The 23,293-nt window shown below is 37.2% G+C and overlaps 1 protein-coding gene across 3 annotated transcripts in view; it reads right to left on the bottom strand.

The window, feature by feature from the left end:
- The window catches only part of NTN4 (netrin 4), a 130,383-nt gene that overhangs the window by 37,892 nt on the left and 69,198 nt on the right, over positions 1–23,293 (bottom strand). For all 3 annotated transcript variants that reach the window (XM_055118526.1, XM_055118525.1, XM_004602752.2), the window contains exons 4-5: positions 15,387–15,513; positions 13,227–13,415 (exon numbers count right to left, since the gene is read on the bottom strand). In XM_055118526.1, the coding sequence (XP_054974501.1) occupies positions 13,227–13,415; positions 15,387–15,513 (316 nt within the window). The remainder of the gene's footprint in view (positions 1–13,226; positions 13,416–15,386; positions 15,514–23,293) is intronic.

The raw sequence follows: 23,293 nt of genomic DNA on the forward strand, positions 1-23,293 counted from the left end.
TCCAAATCCTGGCTAGCTGAGTGAACTGAGGCAAATTATATAATCAGTTGATCCATCAGTACCCTCATTTCTAAAATACAAAAGACAAAGTTTGCTCAATGAAATACATATGTAGATCACCCAGCACCATAGAACCTCTCCACAAATAATAGTTCTCTTATTTATTTCCCTATAATTTTGTCCACGAACTTCTGAGAGTTTGATATTTTATGATTTTTACTTATTTATTTAATTTTAAACCTCCTCAAAGTACAATGGCACATTATTCACTTATTCAGTGATTTGATGATCTCTTCCACTTGTCTTCCCAAATTTAACTGACTTTTACTATTTATGAATTTATAAAACTCCTCCCATTTTTGGAGAATGTTATCAAATGTTTTAAAAAATAGTTTTAGTATAGTTATTTCTAATATTGTTACTATTACATTATGCCTGTATTTTCTCTTCTCTTTCTCTCTTTCTCCTTAACTCTGTAGCTTTACAGTCTGTTTTTTAAAGGTGAGATTAAAGTTTCCCCGACTATTGCCCCTACTATTGCCAAATCATTGCTTCTATTTAAGAACTGTTCTTCTCAAGAACGGTTACTTCATAATGAATCTATTGCTACTGATTGATTCTATGAATCATTCACGGTTGTTTTCATTATAAAACAAAGATGTTTGTGTTGCTTATATAACAGAAAATGAGCTCATGTGACCCTGCTAAAACTATTAATGTAAAAAAAACTTAAGCTACCATTAGAAGAAATGTTAGTGATTCTTGGGAAACAATCCTTTCATGTGATGGACTGGAACACAAGTTCAAAATTGAAAACAAAAATGTTCTCTGAGCACTATAGGTGGGAACTGTGGTGGCCCTGTGCAGTGCATTCCAGAATCAGAGCACAGAATCACCCTGTCCCCACTGCCAGCCCCTGGGTGTGGCCCCTACTTAAAAAGAAAAAAACAAAAGGAAGGAAGGTGCTAATGAGATTCTTAGGTGTGTCCCTGTGATAAGGTATTCAGAATTTAATGAATGAAGATGATTATTCTAACTCAGTTTAAAGGGAAGAAATAAACATTCAAGAAATAAACTATAAAGTAATGGTTTGGTAGTGATACTAGCAAACAGAAATGCAGAGATTGTTCCAGGGAGTTTAGTGAGGGGTTCTACCATAGTAGACTGTGAAGGATAAAAAGGCAGTATGCCAAGAGAGTAACTCACTCTAGCCACTTGTGTTCCTATTAACTGAGCAGATTTTACCAAAGTCAAAAAGAAGGAAAAAGTCAGGCAGCAAGGAAAGTTGGATGAATGACTGAACTCTTTCAAAGATCATTGTCCTAGTTAGGACAATGGTTACCAAGTAACTAGATGGTATTCTGGTAAGTACTGGGTTTGGGTTTTAGGACAGAAGGACTAAGTTATTTTGATTCTCTCTCTGCTGATAGGCAAAGGGCTACATTTACATGGACTCAATAGGAAGAAGGAAGGGCCTGTTTGTTTTTCAAGAGGTTGCTTATTTGGAAAGAGAATAGACTTCACTTTCTTATTTATTTGTTAATTTTTATTTAAATGTGGTGTCTATGCAATACTTAAAAATGCACATTGACATTTTAAATGTCAATTAATTCTTGTAAAGGACATCACTGGCTAGCTGTTTCTAAAAAGAGAACCAATTGTTTTACAAGGCCGGTTCTCTGAACAAGCTGTTTCAAACTCTGTTCTAGAGAAATAGGAATTATAGAAAATGTATCATGGATGAGTTGTTTATTCATTCAACTTATCATCCATCTAATATTGAACATACCCTTTTATACTAAGAGGAGGATGGACAGAGAAATGGACTTCATGAAATATTGGATTCAATCAATCATTGAACTTAAATCCAAGACCATAACTTAGAGTAGCTTAATACTATGCACTGGAAAAAATATAAATATGGAAGTGAATTTTGTCAATGTAGTGGTAAGCTAAGTTTAGTATAAATTCCAGTAATATAATAATACTTGAACTAGTACTTTAAGTATTAGATAATAGTACTTTAAAATGAGATATTTATGGGAAATCTAGGCACTATCTGTGAGTAAGAGAGAATTCTCTGAATGGAACTGTCATGTACATTCTTTGAAACCGTTACATTCTAAGATATATTAGAATTCTGTTAGAAATGTTCTTTTGAGGGACTGGAGCGATAGCACAGCGGGTAGGGCGTTTGCCTTGAACGCGGCCGACCCGGGTTCAAATCCCAGCATCCCATATGGTCCCCTGAGCACCGCCAGGAGTAATTCCTGAGTGCAGAACCAGGAGTAACCCCTGTGCATCGCCAGGTGTGACCCAAAAACCCAAAAAAGAAAAATGTTCTTTTGGGAAAAGCAGGAGTTCTAAATCAGATGTTCTTTTTTTTTTTTTGGGTCACACCCAGCAATGCACAGGGGTTACTCCTGGCTCATGCACTCAGGAATCACTCCTGGTGGTGCTCAGGGGACCATATGGTGTGCTGGGGTTCGAACCCGGGTCGGCCGCGTGCAAGGCAAACGCCCTACCCGCTGTGCTATCACTCCAGCCCCCAAAATCAGATGTTCTTAAATGGGTCAGATAATTCATATTAAAGATTACCAGCATTTCTTCACCTGTTATTGGGTCAGAAAAAATACATCTAGCCAAAATTTTAGTATTCTTTTAGAAATTTTTTTTTTGTCTGAGATACAACTAATTTCATGAGTGGGTAATGTGTAAGTGATTACTAACTCATAATATTCCATCCAGGGATGAAAGTGGAAACTCCCATTAGGAATATGAACAACTTATAAATTAGAACTCAAATGTTGACTTAGAGATCAAAAGCTGAATCAGAATATTATTGTTATTTTGGGGGTGCATGTGTGGTATTGCTCAGTGGCTACTGCTGACTCCCTCCTTGCTCAGGGGTCATTCCCTGTGGTGTTCAGGTGGTCATACGTGGTGCTTTGGCTCAAATCAGGTTTGGTTGCAGGTAAGGCAAGTGCATTATTTGCTATATTATGAATCTGAATTGTTATTAATGCTTTAAAAAATACAAATATCTGTGTAATAATAAAGTTGAACTTTTAGTGGAGAACGTAACATGCATGTAGATTTTCTGTTTGTTTTACACGCTGATTTTCAATGATATATAACTGAAAAGTCACAGTATTAAAAAAACATTATTTCAACTTAAAATTATTTTTTTTAAAGTAAAATTTTTGTTCCTTTTTCCTGTTACAGTTTTCAATTCAAAGCTCCTGGGCAGGACTCTGAGATTTCATATTTTCAACTGTGTTCCTAAGTGATTCTGATCCATATATTGGTTTGGGAACTAATGACTGGAGAGAAGTAATGTTTGTGATCAGACCGTGGGAGCTTTGAAGGTAGAGGAAGCCCTTCATTAAATGGAGAAAAACTACTTCGCTTGATGGAAATTCTTTCTGAGTCTGACTTCCTGATGTGAAAGGAAGAAAGAAAAAAAGAGAGAAAGAAAGAAAAGGAAGAAAGAAGGCAAGAAAGAAAGAGAGAGAAAGAAAGAAAGAAAGAAAGAAAGAAAGAAAGAAAGAAAGAAAGAAAGAAAGAAAGAAAGAAAGAAAGAAAGAAAGAAAGAAAGAAAGAAAGGAAGAAAGAAAGGAAGAAGGAAGGAAGGATGGATGGAAGGAAGAAAAAAGGAAGAAAGAAAAGAAAAAGAAATAAAGAAGGAAGGAAGAAAGAAAGAAAGAAAGAAAGAAAGAAAGAAAGAAAGAAAGAAAGAAAGAAAGAAAGAAAGAAAGAAAGAAAGAAAGAAAGAAAGAAAGAAAGAAAGAAAAGAAAACCTACCACCTTGGTGAAAGTATTCAATTAACAGAAACTGACCAATGCTACAAATCAAGGTGTTTTTCTTCGGTTGTTTTTTGTTGTTGTTGTTGTTGTTTTTTCCTTCAGAAAATCAGCAGGCTTACTATCTAGTAGAGTATGATTTGTTTTGTTTGTTTTTGGAGCACATCCAGCAGTACTCAGTAGCCTTAATCCTGGATCTGCACTCAAGGATCACTCCTGGCAGGCTCAGGGGACAAGTAGGGTGCAAGGGACTGAACCCAAGTTAGCCCTGTGCAAGGTCCTACCCACTAGCCTCTTGTTTAGCATGATTACTCTGATAATACCAATATGCTGTCATAGGAAAACCTATTTAGGTTATAGGATATTAAAGAGCCACTTAAGTAACCAGAAATGTCAAGAGAGCCACTCTACAAGAGGCACTCATATTTTATTTATTTGGGTTTTGGGGCCACATATAGCATGTTGCCTCTGGTGTTACTCTGGGAATCATGATGCTGAGGATGGAACCTGGGCCTCCTACAGGCAAAGCAGGTAGGATAATTCCATGGAATTATCTCCCAGGCCTGAGACTGCTCTTTTGAAATAGAAACTCAGTATTCCTCAAAATATCTTTGGAGACAGCACATGGTGATCACTCTTTTTTCCATGTGAGCAACCAGCCAGTTTGAACCTTCATTTCTGCTTCCAGTCCAAGACTCAGCTGCTGCAGAGACTCACATTTCCCCTTGTGTCTACAGACCTTAAATGCACTGTACTTAAAAAAAATTTTCCCCCTGAGTTGTAGAAATAAACGCAGTTTCAATGATCTTCACCAGCCTTTAAAAAAAACAAACAACCTCCCTTGAATCCTCAGAAGTGATTTCTTGGCCACGGAAATGTGTAGTTGATTGTTTGTGTCCCCCAGTAGACTGTGGTTCAAGTTGAAATAGAGAGGAAGTCAGAACTGATATGACTTAATTGCTCACAGGAATAAATCCATTGACTAGGAGATTTGGTTTAGAACACTGTGTATCCAAGTTTGATGAATTTATGACCATCAACTAAAAGTTTCTTATGTTAATAGTATTTAATATGTTAATAGTATTTAATAAAAGAGTGGAGGGGGAAAAAACAGCTTGGAACATCAATGGGGCTAATAAGCTAACAGATGTCACCTATATAGCTGTGAACAGTCTCAAGATGAATAGCACCAATAGTTATTGAATGAATCAATGTGTCAGAGGTAAGTATTCTATTTAAAGTGTAGACTTTTCTGAGGAAGAATTCCATCAATTCATTTTGTTTTCTACATTGACTCATTAAAGGTAACAAAGGCAATCATTGCCTCAAAAGTAGGAGAAACCATGTGTTTTAATGCCTTTAGAGGAAACAATAAAAACTGCTACTAAATATAAGTACCAGAGGTCATTTGTTTTGTTTGGGGGCCACATCCAGCTGTACTCAGGGTTTGTTCCTCACTCTGTGCCCAAGGACAATTCCTAGAGATGCTTCTGGTCATGGGGTGCCAGGGATTGAATCTGGCTCTGCTTTGAGCAAGGCAAGCACCTTACCTTCTGTACTAACTGGCCCCCAGACTTTTTTTTCTTAAAATCGTTTCTCCACTTGCGGCCAAAGAGAGTTTAGCAGGTAGGTGCGTGGCGAATTTGGGTTTCCAGAACCCCATATGGTTCCCTGATCTCTGAGCACATAGTCAGCTAGAGTAAGTCCTGAGGATTGGTTGGTATGGCCCCAAACAAAAACAAACCAAACAAAGAAAAGAATGTCTTCCTTTAGTTTTCACTCCATCTATACATTCTGCCTAAGTACTCAAGGTGGATCTCTCCATCCTTCTACTTTCTCACATGGTGGCATAAAAGTGGCATGTACCTCAAAGCACTTTCTTGCACACTGAATAAATTACTCCATATATCTCTCTTTGAACTATGAACAGAAGATAGTAGGCACTCAATAAATGCCAACTTACTATTTTATCATACGCATCATGATAGAATATTGAAATTTTTTGTTAGTGTAAACTTCAACCCACCCAGAATATATGCTCTCTTGGGAATTTTTTCATCTTTACAGATTTTGTGCTTACAAAGGGTCTGGCACAGATGACATACTCAGTAAATTTTTTCTGAGCTAAACTGAGCTATAATTTATATACTTCTAATAAATGTTGTCTTGGCTACTGCCGTCTGTTCAATGGTTCCAATACTTCCCACCCCCACAACTCTCGAGAAAACAAAATTAGGAAATAATAAAGAGCGTTGGGCTTTCATAGATCATTGCTGGCAGATTCCATGCATTACAGATTGATCAGACAAAGTTATATGAGATCATTTCACTAGAGCTTACTGTTTTCTTGATACTAAGTTGTAGGCTCTAGCACTTGAAGTGAAGAACAAAAACATGAAAGGAGGGGCTGGAGTGATAACATAGCAGGTAGGGCGTTTGCCTTGCATGCGGCCGACCTGGGTTCAAATCCCAGCATCCCATATGGTACCCTGAGCACCACCAGGAGTAATTCCTGAGTGCGGAGCCAGGAGTAACCCCTGTGCATCGCCAGGTGTGACCCAAAAAAAAAAACAAAAAAAAAAACATGAAAGGAATCCTTAGGACATGACTTTCCCAGTGAAATATTCAAACAGATATGATGATTACACAATAGCAACATGGAGAAATGGAGAAAATCAATTTATAGTGATCAACAAAATCTATTGATTTTTCTGTAGGTAAACTAGCTAAAAGAAAAAAGTAAGAAAACAATATCAATTCAGAATTCTAACCAATAAAGTTAATATCTAGGAATAAAATTAATCAAGAAGGTAAAAGACCTTGTGCAACAAAAGATTACATTAAAGTCATTAATTCATTTGTGGTTTATTTCATTCTTTTGTATGTGGTTGCCCAATTTTTGTGTGTGGTTGCCCACAAGACATTGTTAAGAGAAATAAAAGACATAAAGAGATGAAATAATTTTATGTCCGTAAATGGGAAGAATCCATATTGTTAAAATGTCAATTTACCTAAAACAATATATGGTTTTATCACAATCCCTGTCAAAATTCTAATGAGATTTGAAAAAAATAGAAAAATGATACTAAAATTTAAAATCCAATTTCAAAACTCCTTCTGAACAGCTAAATCAATCTTGAGGAAAAAGATAAATGGGGGTATTACATGATCTGACTTCGAACTATATTGTAAAGCAAGAGAAATTAAAGTAGAATGGTACCAAAATAAAAAATTATTTAAAATAGCTTAGTGGAATAGAATTGAGAACCCAGAAATAAACCCATATATGTGTTGACAGTTGATCTACAACAGAAGAAGCTACCACCACATAATGGGTGAGGAAAATCTCTTCCCACAATGGTAATAACATTGGAAAAATTTGAGCAACCACATACAAAAGAATGAAATGAACCACTTTATAACAATATAAGAAAATAAACTAAAAATGAATTAATGACTCTAATGTAAAATCCCAAACGCTCAAACATGTAAAAGAAAATGAGGTGCTTGTTAGGAATTTGATTCCAGTGACATGAGAAATGAAAACAAAAAATATACAAATGGGATTATAAATGTTTTTTCAAATTTTCTTCACAGCTTAAGAAAAATCAGCAGAATGAAAAGATAGCCTACAGAAGGGGAGAAGATACTTACATACCCTATATCTGAAAAGGGCCTAATAGCCAAGAAGTCAAAAGAACTCATACAATTCAGAAGCGGCAGCAGCGACAACAAAACCTCAAACAACCTAATAAAAAATGGTCAGAAGATCTTAATCGATACTTCATGAATCAAGACATAGCGACATCCTATTGGCATCTGAAGAAAATACAAAGCTTATTTGCATTTATTAGGGTAATTCGAATAAAAACCATGATTGAGACATCATTTCACACAGTGAGAATGACTTATGTCAGAAGATGGAGAGGGTGTGGAGGAAAAGGACCAGTGTACGATGGCACACTGTTGGTGGAGTATGAATGCTTAGTCATTTTGGAAGAGTGTAGAGTTTCCTCAAAGGACTAAATATGGAAGTGTTGGGAAGATGGTTCAAAGGGCTGGAGTGCATGATTTGCAGGTGGGTGCTCTGGGTTTGGCTTGACCCCTTGGACTGTACAAAAAGTCAGCAATGTGCTGGGAATAGTCTTGGTAGGTGTGCCCCCACCCTGCCATCTTCCCCCACACACCAAATGATTCACTTAGAAAACTGAAAAGTGGACGAGGGTAGCTCAGCAATCAGGGGCAAATGCCTTGTGGTGCAAGATCCAGAGTTCCATCCCTAAAAACTACTGGGCCTGAGCAGTGCTTGGAGGCCCCTTAAATCCCCACATAAAACTGAAAAATATAGAACTATAAGATAAAATAATCTCACTTGGGGTATTTGAAAATAGGATACCCAGCAATTGCAAAAATAGCCAACTCAGGAATTACATGCATCCCTATATTTATCATAGCATTATTTACAATAGCCAAAATATGATAACAACCTAAGTGCTTATTGATATATTATATGATTGGATAAAGAAGGCACTGCATATCTAACTAGCTAGACAATTATCTAGATCTATCTATTATCTATCTACAATGGAATTCTATTCAACCATAAAAAAAGGAAATCTGCCACTTAGAACAAAATGGAAATAAGAATATTTCACTTATATGAGAAATATGTTGGAACAAAGTGGACAAACAGAAAAATATAAACTTATAACAGAACTGAGATTACCAGAGGAGAAAGGGGATAGAGGGAATCCAATGGATGGTGGAAGGTTTTAAAATTTTTTGTTGTTTTATAAAAGCAACATTTTCCACCATGTTCAATAGAAGAGTGATCTCACAAGATGAACTGTAAATCATTTTCTGATTAAATTTGAGAGACAGACCTTAGAACTCTATTGGGGTTTTATAGTGAACATTAATATACTAAGAGCTCTGAGAAATTCTGAGATAAATTTTTGGTTAATTCACTATTTTCTAAAGGCAATAAAAATGTCTCCTTTTATTATTCCTACTAAGATTAATCCCAGGGAATTAATGGATGGATCATGAGTTGCATGGATCAAGTCATGAAAAATGCTATACCATAGAAAGCACTGTATCACTGTCATTCCATTGCTTATTGATTTGCTCGAGCAGGCACCAGTAACATCTCCATTGTGAGACTTGTTGCTACTGTTTTTGGCATATCGAATACGCCATGGGTAGCTTGCCAGGTTCTGCCATGCGGGCGGTATACTCTCGGTAGCTTGCCTGACTCTCTGAGAGGGATGGAAATACATTTATTAAATCTTTTTTCTGTAAATATTTATATGATTCATTTAAAAAATGCTAAGTATGCACACAAATAGAAATACTGATCTTGTTTAAATTGGATGCTCGGGGAATGGTAGGATGTTCTGGCTAAGTGCTACTAAAAAACGGAACTACAGAGTAAGTCCTACACTTATCCCTTGTTGAAAACATATGCACTATTCTTCAATGTTCATGGGATACCATCACTGGGGATTTTGCTGAAGTGTGTGTTTGACTTTGCAGGTCTTTGGTGACTGGAGGTCTGCCTTTTCTAATCAGCAACCAGGGGCTGTCCATGGGGCTGGTCTGTGGACCACACACCAAGCAGCAGATTACTTTTATGCCTTTGTAAGCATAGTAGAATAAATTTAATAAGATTGTTATTTTGAATAACACCGTACATGTTGTTGATGGAGCCACACACTGAGATAGTTAAAATTTTTTAAAATATCAACTTGTTTTCTTGATGCTTCCTTCCTCATAAAAGCTAAGTGGGAACGAGTGCGGAGAAACTTTCTAGCTGTAGCAATTTCTCTACCAGCCCTTGGCACGAACTCTGGTACATTAGGAACTTAGTGTGTCAGTGCATTTACTTATTTGTCATCAACTTGATAATCTAAGTGAATGACTCTAGAGGTGACATAGGGACATAACAAGTAAGGAGAGAGTTAATCCTCTGAAAATCTTACTAAGTTATAATGCAAATACTCCCAAACGCAATGCCAATTGACAATGTATTATAAAGAGTATTTAGGTAAAAGGAAGAATTGGATGTGCTACTGATTATCAAAGTAAAATGACTGCACTTTGCTAAAATGATTAGCAAAGCAAAATGCAGTGAATAATATGCAGTGCTTTCCAATGAATCTAAAATATATACCAGTAAAATATATTGGAAATATACTAAAGAACATAAAGCAATGGCTCCAAGTGGGAATTAGTGACATTTTCCTTTTCTTTCAGGATCATATACAAAAACCCTCTAAAATCTAGACCTTTCAAATCTAAAATTTTTCATAGTTTTCTATAACTATTCCCCCCTGAGTTTTCTACATGTCGCTTTAATTAAAGGGATTAGTTAATTACTGGAGTGATAGCACAGTGGGCAGGGCGTTTGCCTTGCACGCGACCCACCCGGGTTCAATTCCTCCATTCCTCTCGGAGAGCCTGGCAGGCTACCCCTGGTGTATTCGATATGCCAAAACAGTAACAACAAGTCTCACAATTACAGTTACTGGTGCCCACTTGAGCAAATTGATGAGCTACGGGATGACAGTGATTCAGACAGTGACAGTTAATTACTATGCCAGTACACAGTAGATCCTCAAATGTTAAGTGGTAAAATTAGGCTTACTTTAACCCATAAAACATATTGGGAGCATTCATTTAAACTAGTATTTCTCAGACAGTAACTTGTATCAGAATCACCTGGAAGTCTTGTTTGAACTCAAATTTCCAGACTCCACCTTGGGAATTTTTGATTTTGCTGGTCTGAACTGGTGTCTGCATATTTCCATTTCTAACATGTTTCCTAATACTATGCTGATATTGCTTGTCCAGGGACATTATTTCAAGAGTCACTGATTGTTTACTAATTTTAGCTGGAGTTGAATACTAGAGCGCAAGTTTAGTATGAATTGTACTGTCTTTGTGCAGTATCAGAATGGGCCTTAGAAACAAATTTCAATCATGTCTCTCTTCTGCTCAAAATCAGGCTCTGACTAATTATTTTATTCCATATATATAAAAGCTGACAGGCTTCCCCTGGCTTATGGTCCATGTTATCTTTTTACCTTTTTTATTCTCTTGTCCCCCAACTCTTATTCCAATGCAGCCATGTCAACCTCCTTATTTTCCCTTTGACATAACAGGCACCTTCTTGTCTTAGATATTTGATCTTAGTTTTCAGTCTACCTAGACTGACTTGCTCCAGTTAAATACTTGGTCAATTTCTTTACTATATTCAAATCTTTGTTTTTATCTCACCTAACTAGAAATGAGGCTTTTATCACTTTATTCAGTCCAGCATCTTGTCTATGATCCCACTTAAAAATGTAAGCTGAAAAACCAAACTCAGAGAAATAAGAAAATAGATGACAGGTTGCCAGAGGCTGGGAATGGTAGATGGGGAGAGTGAATACAGACCTTTGAAGAAGCAGACTCTTGGTTACTAATCAATTCTGGAACTATCACATACATTTTGTGCATAATGCAGTTAATAATACTGCATTGTATATCTGAAAGTTGTTGACGTTTTCACATTAAAAGTTCTCATCACAAGGAAAAAAGTTGTAATATATATTAACCAAACAGCCTAGCAATCATTTAACAATATATTCAAATAAATATTATGCTGTATATCAGAAACTAATACAATGCAATATGTCAATTATATTTCATAAGTCTGGATGAAAGCATTGCATCTTGCTTTCTTCCCATCCCAAATATCTAATGTCAATTATATCTCATAAATCTGGGTGAAAGTGTTGCATCTTGCTTTCTTCCCACCCCAAATATCTAATGTCAATTATATCTCATAAATCTGGGTGAAAGCATTGCATCTTGCTTTCTTCCCACCCCAAATATCTAATGTCAATTATATCTCATAAATCTAGGTAAAAGTATTGCATCTTGCTTTCTTCCCACTCCAAATGTCTAACACCGTGGCAGAGTCTTCTAAGGGCTGTGAGACAAATTTAAGTCTGGGGTTTCTTGTTGAATACATGCTCTCTGCTTGTTACATGCAAGACTGCTCAAATTCTTGGAGGCACTCTTGACCTGTTGTTCAAAGCATGTATTCTCAAGGCTGTAGAGATAGTACAACTGGCAGGGCACTTGCCATGCATGGCTGACCGAGGTTTGATTCTCAGCACCACATAAGGTCCACTGAGAACTGCCAGGAGGGATCCCTGAGCGCCCAGACAGCAGTAGGTCCTGAGCACCACTAAATGTGGCCCCAGCCCACGTCAAACAGACACTATAGATTTTCAGAAATTAATAGCAGTTTTTCCTTTCCATTATAAAAAAAAAAGGCCAAAGATTTTTAGAGGATTTTCCCCTCTTCTGGTCAATGTTTCTGTGATAGGACATGGAGTACCTGGTGAGGAAGGGAGGGGAAGAGCCTCATCAACATCCATGGTCTTGTGTGGTTTTTCTTGTCAGGTCACTTCTGAGTTGATAGACATGGAAACACTCATTCGGGGGAGATGACCTGTTATATACAGTGGGCCTTTACTTAAGCTCTGTGTGTCCCTGTCATAGCTTTATGTTATTGAGCTGATCCTTTAGATTTATAGTCTTTTTCTTTCCCTCTTATTTTCCAAAGAAATCTCTTTGAGTTGTGTCAAAAAAAAAGAAAAGGCAGAACCTGTCTATAAAAGTTTATTGTTCTGGGGAAGAGCAGTATTGGCAATTCTTCTGCTCTAAATTAGCTGAAGACACAAGAACACATTCAAGGAGCAGCCTGATTAGAGCGTTTTTCATGACACTAAAGCTTGGGGTTCTTCAGGTGATCTTGGTCACTGCAGAGATAAAACTAGAATGATCAAGAGTAGGTAACTATGCTTTAAGGCATTCCTTTCGTCTCATTTGTTGTCTAAATTCTACTCATACATAGAATCTTGAGATAAACTTCAATATTTTTCTATCCTCCTCATTCTTTCTTCTCATTTACTAGAAAACACTTCCCCCCCAAAAAAGGGGTGCTACAGGAAAAAATCTTCTTGGGAAGTGAGAAAGGAGATGACTTTCATGCTCAACTGTCCTGTGTGCATTCGACAAGTAGACATTTGCCATTATCAATAAAGAAATTAACTACTGTATAGGAGTGTATTGTCTGCCTTCATGAACTCTTTCTCCTGTCCTTGTCATGGCCAGCAAATGAGCATAAAATTCTTTTGGGGGGGAGGGTGGAGAGGGAGGGAGTGGTTCAAGCCATACTCAGCAGTGCTCAGGGCTTACCCCTGGCTCTGTGCTCAGGGATCACTCCTGGCGATGCTCTGCGGCCATACGTGATGCCGGAGTTTGAACCCAGGTTGGCTGCGTGCAAGGAAAGAGCCTTAACTGCGTTATCTCTCCAGTCTGTGAAGATTCTTTTCTTCTGTTTCAAATCAGTCACTCGGCCCACTTACCCTTGCACGCATCTGGAGCGGAGAAGGGCCGGCGGACGTCCCGGTAGAAGCCCGGCTTACACCGCTGGCAGTGCTGCCCTTCAGTGTTATGCTGACAGTTGTTGCAAACCCCGCCACTGCGGTTCCCGGATGCTTCCCACACGCTCATGTTGAAGTGACAGGTATCAGCATGCCCGTTGCACTTGCAGGCTAAGAAATAAAGAAGCATCGAGGACAAATAAGTTAAAAAGTAAAGCTACAGTCTCTTGAATATTCATGCAGTTAAAATTAGAGTAAGCTGCTTGATAAAATCTTAAGGCTTATTTTTAGTTTTTAGAATACTGCACGTTTTTAGGTACAAGAACGAAAAACACTGTAAAAAAGGGCGAGAGTTCTCATCTCCCAACTCCTATTTCCTCTTGTGTCCAGTGATTTAATTTTTTTGCTTTCCACCTCCTTTCTATTTTTTCTTTCTTTTATTCATAATTTTTTTTCAGGAATGAGGTAACTTTTCTTAATTTTTCTTCATCATTTTTAATCAAAAACACATCATAGGATATGCCTGAAAGACAACCAAATATAAATTTTCTACTAAGGCCAAGATATCAGAATTACTTTAACAATGAGGACTGATGTTTATTTTGGAGACACTATTTGAGTGATCATCTATTTTTTTTACCCTCTTTGATGTTAATATTTTAATGTCTTCATTCTTGCTACTTCTCAAGGGACAATGCCATGACTTGGGGGTCTCTGAAATTGCTTAGTAAACCTTAGACAACTGGGCCCTATTTGAAAATGACAATTGATATTGAAGATACAGGCCTTAACTCATGCTCATTAATAACCTATTCAACAGGGTTAATCACTGGGAAGGCAGATTGAACTGTCTTTCATAAAGTATTCTTATTTTTTAGCTTTTGTTGCACTGGTCAGTATGAGTTAGTCCTCCATTGAAGTTTCATTGTCTTATTGAAAAGACCTGCAGAATTTCTTATCTAACATTTTTTCTCTGAGGTATTTCTAAGATGATTAATAGTGCCAAGAGCCAAGACTCCGTGTTCCATATGTCTAGAAAGATGCAGTTTCTGTGAAAAGGACCAGAATGGAATTCCAGGAATTTAAGAGAAATTCTTCGGATTCCCTTGATGAGTGATTTAGAATTCAATCCAGACTTTTTCGTGGGGTCAACTATATTTGAGAATGTTTGTGCTATTGTTTTCACATTGCTTCCTTGATGTGTTGTGATATCCTGACAAGATTCATAATCTCTTAAAAGGCATATTATAAGATAATTTTAAATTTATGATTAGAGGAAATCCTTTACACTTCCTAGAAACTAAAATAAATCAGTTATGGTTTCAAATTATGTATGGGAAAGAACTTTTTACAAAGTTACCCACACTTCTTGCCCTTTTCTCCTTATAAAATTGAAGTTTGTAAACATTGTTATGGATATGTGAATTTCTCTGAACATTTTTAACTGCAAGGGAAAAAAATGGTTCATGTCCTCATATTTTTACCCTCCTTTCTAATCTCCAACCTCAAAGCCCCAAAGATACCTCTGTTAATAAGGGTCATTTTTGGCTAATGGTCTTAGCTTTAAATTTGATTTTGTCATTTTAAGTATCAAAAGCAAAAAAGAAAGGTATTAGGACACTATTGGAAGGGTAGCATTTAATTTGGAGTTTGAAGACTTACCTCTATAGTCCTGACAGTATCATTTACGAACTTTGATAAGTTACTTACCTTTACCGAGTCTGTTTCCTTATCTCTAAAGTGGGACTACAATAACCTGCATTATAGAGTAAATATAAGAACTATATAGTAAAGATAGTTATTTTTGTGAACATAATTCAATATCTCAATTCTGAGAGTAATTGTGTACCACAATTCCCACTTTTTCTTTCGGCATTATTATGTCAAGTCCTTAAGGAGAGTGCTTAGGTCATGCACAGTATCCAAGCAAATGAACAACACATTCTTGGCAAAACAGTAATATTGGTGGCTTTGCCAGCAGTAATTGCTTCCAGTGGGTAATGCCACACCGGGCAGTGAGTTGGGCTATGTTTACAGAGGTGCCAGTCTATCACCCACCACTTTATATTGTGTAATAAGAGACAGCAAGGAGTCCACAGATATGTTTACAAAGATTTGGAGCTTGGTGGCCATGGTACTTACTTCTGCACTCGTTAGGAGATTTTGTTTTGCCATCTGCGGCCTCCCACGGGCGGTCATTGAATAATGGTGCACACTCTTGGCAGTGGGTGCCTGCTGTGTTGTGCTTACACATACACTTCCCATGGATCTACAAGCAAAAGCAAACAAAAGCTATGAGCACAAATGATGCTAGGAAAGAACATTCTTTCCACAGTCTCATCTCATTGGTTGGCTCTAATCATCAAGATCAAAGATCCCTTTTTGAATTTTCCTTGTGATTAATTCCAAAGATTAAGTAATATGTTTTCTTGGTCGAAGGACTTGTGTTCCTAATGAGCAATTCTGAGCTACTTACTGGGCATTTACTTTTTGCTTTGTTTTGGTTTTTGTTTTTGAGTTAGACCTGGTGGTGCTCAGGGCTTACTTTTGGCTCTGCTCTCAGAAATTACTCCTGGCAGTGCTTGGGGGATCATATGAGATGCCAGGGATTGAATCCAGGTTGGCCACGTGCAAGGCAAGTGCCCTACCCATGATTCCATATCTCTGGTTATCTTACTTACATTTTTAATATGAAAAATTACATTTTTAATATGAAAAAATGTTTTATTCTTTCTGTTAAAGGAATACATCTTTACAACAGAAAACAGAAACATGTAATAGTACTACGAAGTACCACAAAAAAAAATTTGATCAGCACTTAAAAAGTAGCATTATCTTAAAATATTTTAATATAACAATAAATTGAGAGCATCTTTCCATCTCATTGAATATTATTATACAATATATTTTAATACCTCCATTATATGGTGTGTAATTTATTTGACCTATCATATATGTATACATTTGCTATTTTATTTTACATATTGTATTTTAGAATACAAATATTATATTTAAACAATTTAATTAAAATATTTAGGCACAATTTAAATATATTTAAATATTATAAATCACAGTGGCTGAAACAAAAATTACTAGGTGTAGCCCTAGAAGTCTCTGGACATCACATTCTGAGACCAGAATATATAATTGTGCATTGGTTGGTTGAGTTTTTTTTTTGGGAGTGGTCCTTTGGTCCCCTGAGCACTGTTTGAGTAGCTCCACATCCCACAAAAGAGAGTTTAATGTTGCTGGAGAAAAAAAATCATAAAAATAGTAGTTCTGTACACCAACTCTCTGGGTTTAGTGTCATTGGCTTTTTGTCTTTCTTATCTGTTTCTTTATACTCCACATATGAGAGAGACCATTCTGTATTTGGTCCTCTCCTTCTGACGTCATGCAGCATGATATCTTCTAGTTCCATTCCATGTAGCAGCAAAATGCATAATGTCATCTTTTCCCACAGTTGAATACTATTCCACTATGTGTATAAACCACCACGTATTTATCCATGCATCTGTCTTGGGGCACTTAGGGCACCTGGATTGCTTCAAGACCTTGGCTATTGTGAATAGTGTTCCACTGAACACAGGAATGCAAATATCTTTTCAGGATAGTGGTTTTGGGTCATTGGGAAAGATGCCAAGAAGTGAACTTGCTGGGTCATTTGGAAGCTTGATTCTTAATTTTTTGAGGTCTGTAATATTGTTTTCCATAGAGGTTGAACCAAATGACATTTAAAAATAGAAGATAAACGAATTATAAGGATTTAATTTGCTGGTTTTGGTCTTGAATATCCAACTTTGAAATGAGTTACAGTTTTCTATTTCCTTGGATCTCTCCAAGTATGTTCTGCTAGGAACTTTTTATATATAAAATGCACAGGATGATAAAAGTTTACTATATAACTTTATTTGAAGATCCAGGAAATTTCTGAGGACAAATTTGTATTTATATTTTAGAGTTCTTCAGGAACTTCATTTATATTGCTCTATAGAAGTGAGGTAATTTCATCCTAGCTACTAGATACATTTTTCTAGTAAAAATGCTCGATTACTACTGCCTTTATAAATCTCTTCCTCCCTATTTTTATTGAGGCACCACATTTTAATACATGGTCAATTATAGTTTTATGCATAGATCATTATAACACCACTACCAGAGTGCCTGTTTCCCTCCATCAATGTCACGAGGACCCTCCGGCCCACCCCTCTCCCTTTCTAGGTAATTCCATTAAATAACCTCTGCATGGTAATACTCTTTAAAGGCTCTCAGTAGAAGCTGGGCATTTATTTGTTACTGGTAGCATTAAATGCTAATTCTGAACAACACAGTTCTGGGAAAAAACGGGCTGAATAGGAAAAAAATGGGACCAATAAGATATTACAAAATTGAAGGCCCTTGTCCTGTACATGTCTATACCCAGTTTGATCCTCAGCACCACACATGATCTCTCAAGCACCACAAGGAGTGATTCCTGAGCATGGTGTCAGGAGCAAGCCTGCTGGGTGTGGTCCCAAGCTGAAAATTATACAAAATAACAAACATCAAAATTATAAATGAAACTAAGACATATTTACTTATGTAATTGACAGTCATTGGTAATACAGTGAAGATATGTGGGAAAGTAGTTTTGTAACTGCCTAAATTCTATGATATATAAAGCAAAACAAAATAAGCCATGATAAGAAGATAAGACCCCCAAAGGAATACTCTATGAATAGTCAATAGATAAACCAATGGGAATATGTGGGAGAGATAGAGTGCATCCAGGTCATATAACACATTTAAACATCAAATTAAAGATGAATTGCATTCTGTATATTCTGAAGATTTCTAAATAATGATTGAAAGGTATATTAAACATAACTTCTTTTATTCTTCTAAAACAATTCTTTCTACTTCCTCCTATCTTCTCTGGCACCTTCTTTCTTTCCTTTTCTCCTTCATAATATTTCTACCCCCCCTTAATTTCTTAATTCCAGTGAATGCTTTCCAGTGGCAAGTGATACCACATGTATTTTGTAAAAATGTACAAAATTTCTAAAAGTTTTCCATTATTATTTTACTGCTCTTTGGACTTGTTTATATTTTAAACAAGCATTTATTAAGTACTATATAAAGACAGATGCTACAAAGTTTTGTTAGCTATCTTCAGAGGAACTAAACTCTCACTCTCACTCTCGGTCAAATTATCAGGTGTAGCCTTGGCATCTATATAATGTCGCCCAATTCATAGATTAGTCCTGGTCACAAATTCCAGGTTTCTGGAGGCCACAGAAATTTAGGAACACTGCATCAAACATTCACATGTGACACAAGTTAACGTGGACAGGTCAGTTCTCTGTGGAACAAGTATTTAAGATCATTCCCTAGTTCCCACATGCCAAGGATTGGGACCAACCCCCCAGGGTCTGAAAGATGCCAGCCCAGCAAATTTTTCTGCCCACAGAAAAATTCAAGGAGCTGTCATTTTCTGAATTACCAAAAATAACTGTAAATCATTACCTAGACCATTGGAGACAAGAAATCCTTCCTCAGCGATACAACTGTTACTGTTCAAGCTTGAAAGATCACCCACTATTTGATGCTTGTGAAAAATGTGGGGGGAAAAAAACTAGGTCTTAATTGGAAAAAAAATAACAGAAAAAGGAAACTTTAGTAACAAGTTAAACACAGCTCTTCTTTGGTGTACAACCATGAACTAGATGTAGAGCTAGAGAATGGGATTGTCTACTTAAGGCTCAGTTGAAGAAGAATGGCGTCTGGCGATATAATTGGGAAAAAATATCTTTTTTGCTATTATTGTTTACATAGATGTGATTATACTTTCATTATCTGCCATTCAAGTTCAAATTTCAGTGGAAAAATGAATATTCTTTCGTACTGTCATTGGAACTTTCAAAAAAATGTTTGTGAAGAGGGATATAAATAGTGTCTACTCTAGGGACAGGGGAAAATGCCCACTTAGTGGCAGCTGCAGCAATTCACGAACTCCCCCTTAGCTATGACAAATGATTTAGAGTGTGGAACAAGGCTATGCAACCATTTAAGACAAAACATGAAGGCCGAAATGCAATTTCTAAAAGATAGTATGTCCCTTTTCAAGAAAAGGATTAACTTCTAAAAGAATAAAATTCTTATGTATGAAAAGAGATAAGTCATAATAACGGCGAGCCTGTTAGAACCTGCTCCTCTTAATACAGGACAAAAACAGTCACAACAATGCTACAGAACAAACCCTTGAATAGAAAGCACTGGGAGCAAAACGTGTCTTTTCATTAACGAATAAAATATTCCTTTCCCCCCATGAAAGGCTCACATGTTTTAATTTAACAGAAGTGGGAGCTCTATGGTGAATATTGAAGCACGATAATTGAGTTTGGTAGAAAAAGGGGCTTGAAACATACTGTCAGAATGGGGCAAAGTTGGTTGCCAACTCAGTGTTCTAAATCCTTGCCAATAATATATATTGCAAGAATGCAAGCAATTGAAAAGCTCTACCATCTATTCTTTGTGCCTTGGATGCCAGAGAAAACAGATTTCATAAAGAAAGTCTGGGTGATAAAATAAAGATAGGTAAAGAGCAGAACCGATTATAATTAAAGCATAAAACCTGGTCAGTACACAGAGAATTCTCTCTTCTCGGTTAGCCTGAAACTTCCTGTAGAGATTCATTTGTTTAGTTCCTGGATGGTGTTTTTGGTTTAGAGCACTCTCCACAAAAATGCTTGCATGCTTAGAAGGGGTAAATCCTTAAATTATTAGCAACAAACTTATCAACAGGGATTGTAACTATCTGTTGTCAGTCCTAGCAGTGGTTTCAGAGTTGCTAAAAGAGGAAGGGACTTCCTGATCTTAAGGGGAGAGAAGGTGCCAAAGGCAAGCAGTACCTCCTTTCTTCACTGTTTCACCAAGAACCTTTGTTTGGCTGATACGCCTGGACCAAAGCATGAATGGAGCCAATGCAAGTCTCCTAAAAAAACTGCATTTTTAGTAGATTGTATGGTGACAATGTGCTTATCTCCACTGGATTATAAACTCTTGAAGGGAAGGCACAAGGACTTAAGTTTCTTTGAATCCCAATAACTGATATTTATTTCCAACAAATGTGTGGTCCAAAAAATCAGTCTACATTTAATGGAGTAGTGAAAACTGTAGTTATTTCATTCCATTTTAAATATTTGCCAGTAAGATAAAGTGCTACTTATGCATTTGAAGTAGAAATAGGATACTGTTGATTTTATGTATAAGATTTTGGGTTGAAAGACAATTGTCCAAAGTGCTTTTCTGTATGGGGATATTGATTCACACATAAACATGCATGTTGACAAATAAAAACTCTATGTATGTGTGTACATATATTATATATGCATATGTATAATATGTATGCATATATGGAAAGAGTCAAATATAAATAATATATATTTATGTTTATAAATGTATGTTATAAATATAACATTACAAATATGTATTTTGGGGGGCTGGAGCGATAGCCGAGCAGGTAGGGCGTTTGCCTTGCATGTGGCCGATCTGGGTTCAATTCCTCCTCCCCTCTCAGAGAGCCCGGCAAGCTACCAAGAGTATCTCGCCCCCATGGCAGAGCCTGGCAAGCTATTCATGGTGTATTCGATATGCCAAAAATACTAACAAGTCTCACAGTGGAGACACTTCTGGTGCTTGCTCGAGCAAACTGATGAACAATGGGACTACAGTGCTACAGTGCTACAGTTTAAATATATTATATATGTATATATAGCATTTGAGCCTCATTCATCAGTGCTTGGGGGCTACTTCTGGCTGCTTGCTCAGGGAACATATGTGCCAGGAACCGAATCTGGACCTCCTGTAAACAAGGCATGCCCTCACCCCTTGAGGTAGCTCCCTGGTCCTGTAAACACATTCTTAGATATTACACATGCAGTGGTCATCTATAGTTAGTTGTCCTGGAGGTGTACCAGAAGTCCAAGGAACATGGATCATCATAGATGGAAATGGGAATAGTAATGATGATGATGATGATGATATGAATAATATCAATCACAATATTAGCCAATATTGAATACCATTTAGTATGCACCAGGCACTGCTCTAGGCATATATAAATATTAACTCACTGAATTGCCACAAAACCCCTATGAGGTAGGAATAAGTATTGCTGCCATTTTACCATGAGGAAGTAGAAGCCCAAAGAGTTTTAAAGCATGTTTCCAAAGCTAGGAAGTGGTGGAGGTATTTGTTTTGTTTTGTTTTGTTTTGTTTGGTTTGGTTTTTGGGTCACACCTGGCGATGCACAGGGGTCACTCCTGGCTCTGCACTCAGGAAATCACTCCTGGCGGTGCTCAGGGGACCACATGGGACGCTGGGATTTGAACCCGGGTCGGCTGCGTGCAAGGCAAATGCCCTACCCGCTATGCTATCACTCCAGCCCCTTGTTTTGTTTTTGGGTTTGGTGGCCACACTCAGCTGTGCTCACGGACTATTCCTGGCTCTGTGTTCAGGAGTGGTCCCTGGTGGTGCTTGGAGATCCATATGTGGTGCCAGGGATTCAAATTATGGTCTTTCCCATGCAAAACCTTGATCCAGAACAACCTTTTCAGTTCAAGTTATTTGAACTCTAGCAGTCTGACCCCAGAATCAACATCTTATCCCTAGACTATGACTTGGGAATAGAATTTCTGAGAGACCCACTATGACCAAGTCTCTTTGAGGTGTTAGGTAAATGAAATTTGTGTTCTAAACCTTTTTATTCTGGAAGAGTGTTTTAAATAAAAGGCAGCTCTAGACTCAATGTGAGACCTTTTCTGAGTGTTCTGTTCTTGAATTATCGGCCATTTCTTTTGGAGAAACAGGTGAATTGGAAACAGGTGAATATTGGAAGACTGGCCTCCGTTTTCCACATCTGCCATGAATAAGTTCAGGACACAAAGGGAGAGAGAATACATTCATATTTTCAATCAATGTAAAACCTGAAATGCAATGAAATTTCTGATGCCTCCTAGGGGCACTTCCGTGATACTGCATGCACAAACATGTGCTACTATACAGAAATCCTAGGGGGTGAGATAGGGGAATTTGTAGGTAGAGATGAAGCCAGCCATGTAAATGAACTCTAAAGATATGCTCTTTTAAATAGCACTTCTCTTGTGTTATTTACTCTCAAATAATATTACATCCCAATCCAATCTAGTGTGCTACTCCTGGTTTATCAATGATGTAGAATTTGAGATGTGTCACTTCAGAAAGTTCAAAATTTTATTAGAGGTGATTTAGTTGGAACAGTAATAATATGTATTGTGATGACTTTAAAGGTCAGTTACATTTTAGGCTATGAAGGTAAACTAGATTCAAGTTAAGTTTTACATTCTGGCTGTTGGATTTTTCTCTTTCTCTTTACATGTCCAAAATTTCATATCTCCCAAAGTTTATCTGTGCCATTGTGCATGCTTTTTACCATAGTAAATCAGGATTTGAGGCGACATTCAGCAGCATATTGAATTTATAAAGGCTATCAAATCAGTGGATTTGAAATTGTGCACATTAATTCTAAGACTGCTCAAAAATAGGGCTCAAGAGTCCTTTGTTTTGTGGTGCTATTAGGACCAAGTATTTAACTCAAGTGTGATGGTTAATCTTTCAACATAGATCTTGGTCTCATTTTGTGAAAATTAGATGATTGGTCAAAATCAAACCCAAACCAAGCAAAACCAAACTTCTAAATCCACTCCTCTGCAGAGAGGATGGCAGAAACCTCTCAAGGAATTAGAAAAGCACAACTTAAGCCTTTAAAATAAACTGCATGCATTACGCCCACAAACCTCCTCTGGCGTCACATAAACTCAGTCACCAGCCATGATCCAGAGACTCATAAATAAATATTGAAGGAGATCAACAAGTTGCAGAGATTCTTCCGGACCCCACACAAGGCTCAGTTGTCCCAAGTATCCCAAAGAGGGGTGGGTGAGCCCAGCACCCACCCAAACAGAGCCCTGGCAGTGGAAAACCTCCACACTCCACAATTGCTGCCATGCTCCTGGCTGGACCCCATGCTC

This window comes from Sorex araneus, chromosome 10 (genome assembly GCF_027595985.1).
Source record: "Sorex araneus isolate mSorAra2 chromosome 10, mSorAra2.pri, whole genome shotgun sequence".
Taxonomy (NCBI): domain Eukaryota; kingdom Metazoa; phylum Chordata; class Mammalia; order Eulipotyphla; family Soricidae; genus Sorex; species Sorex araneus.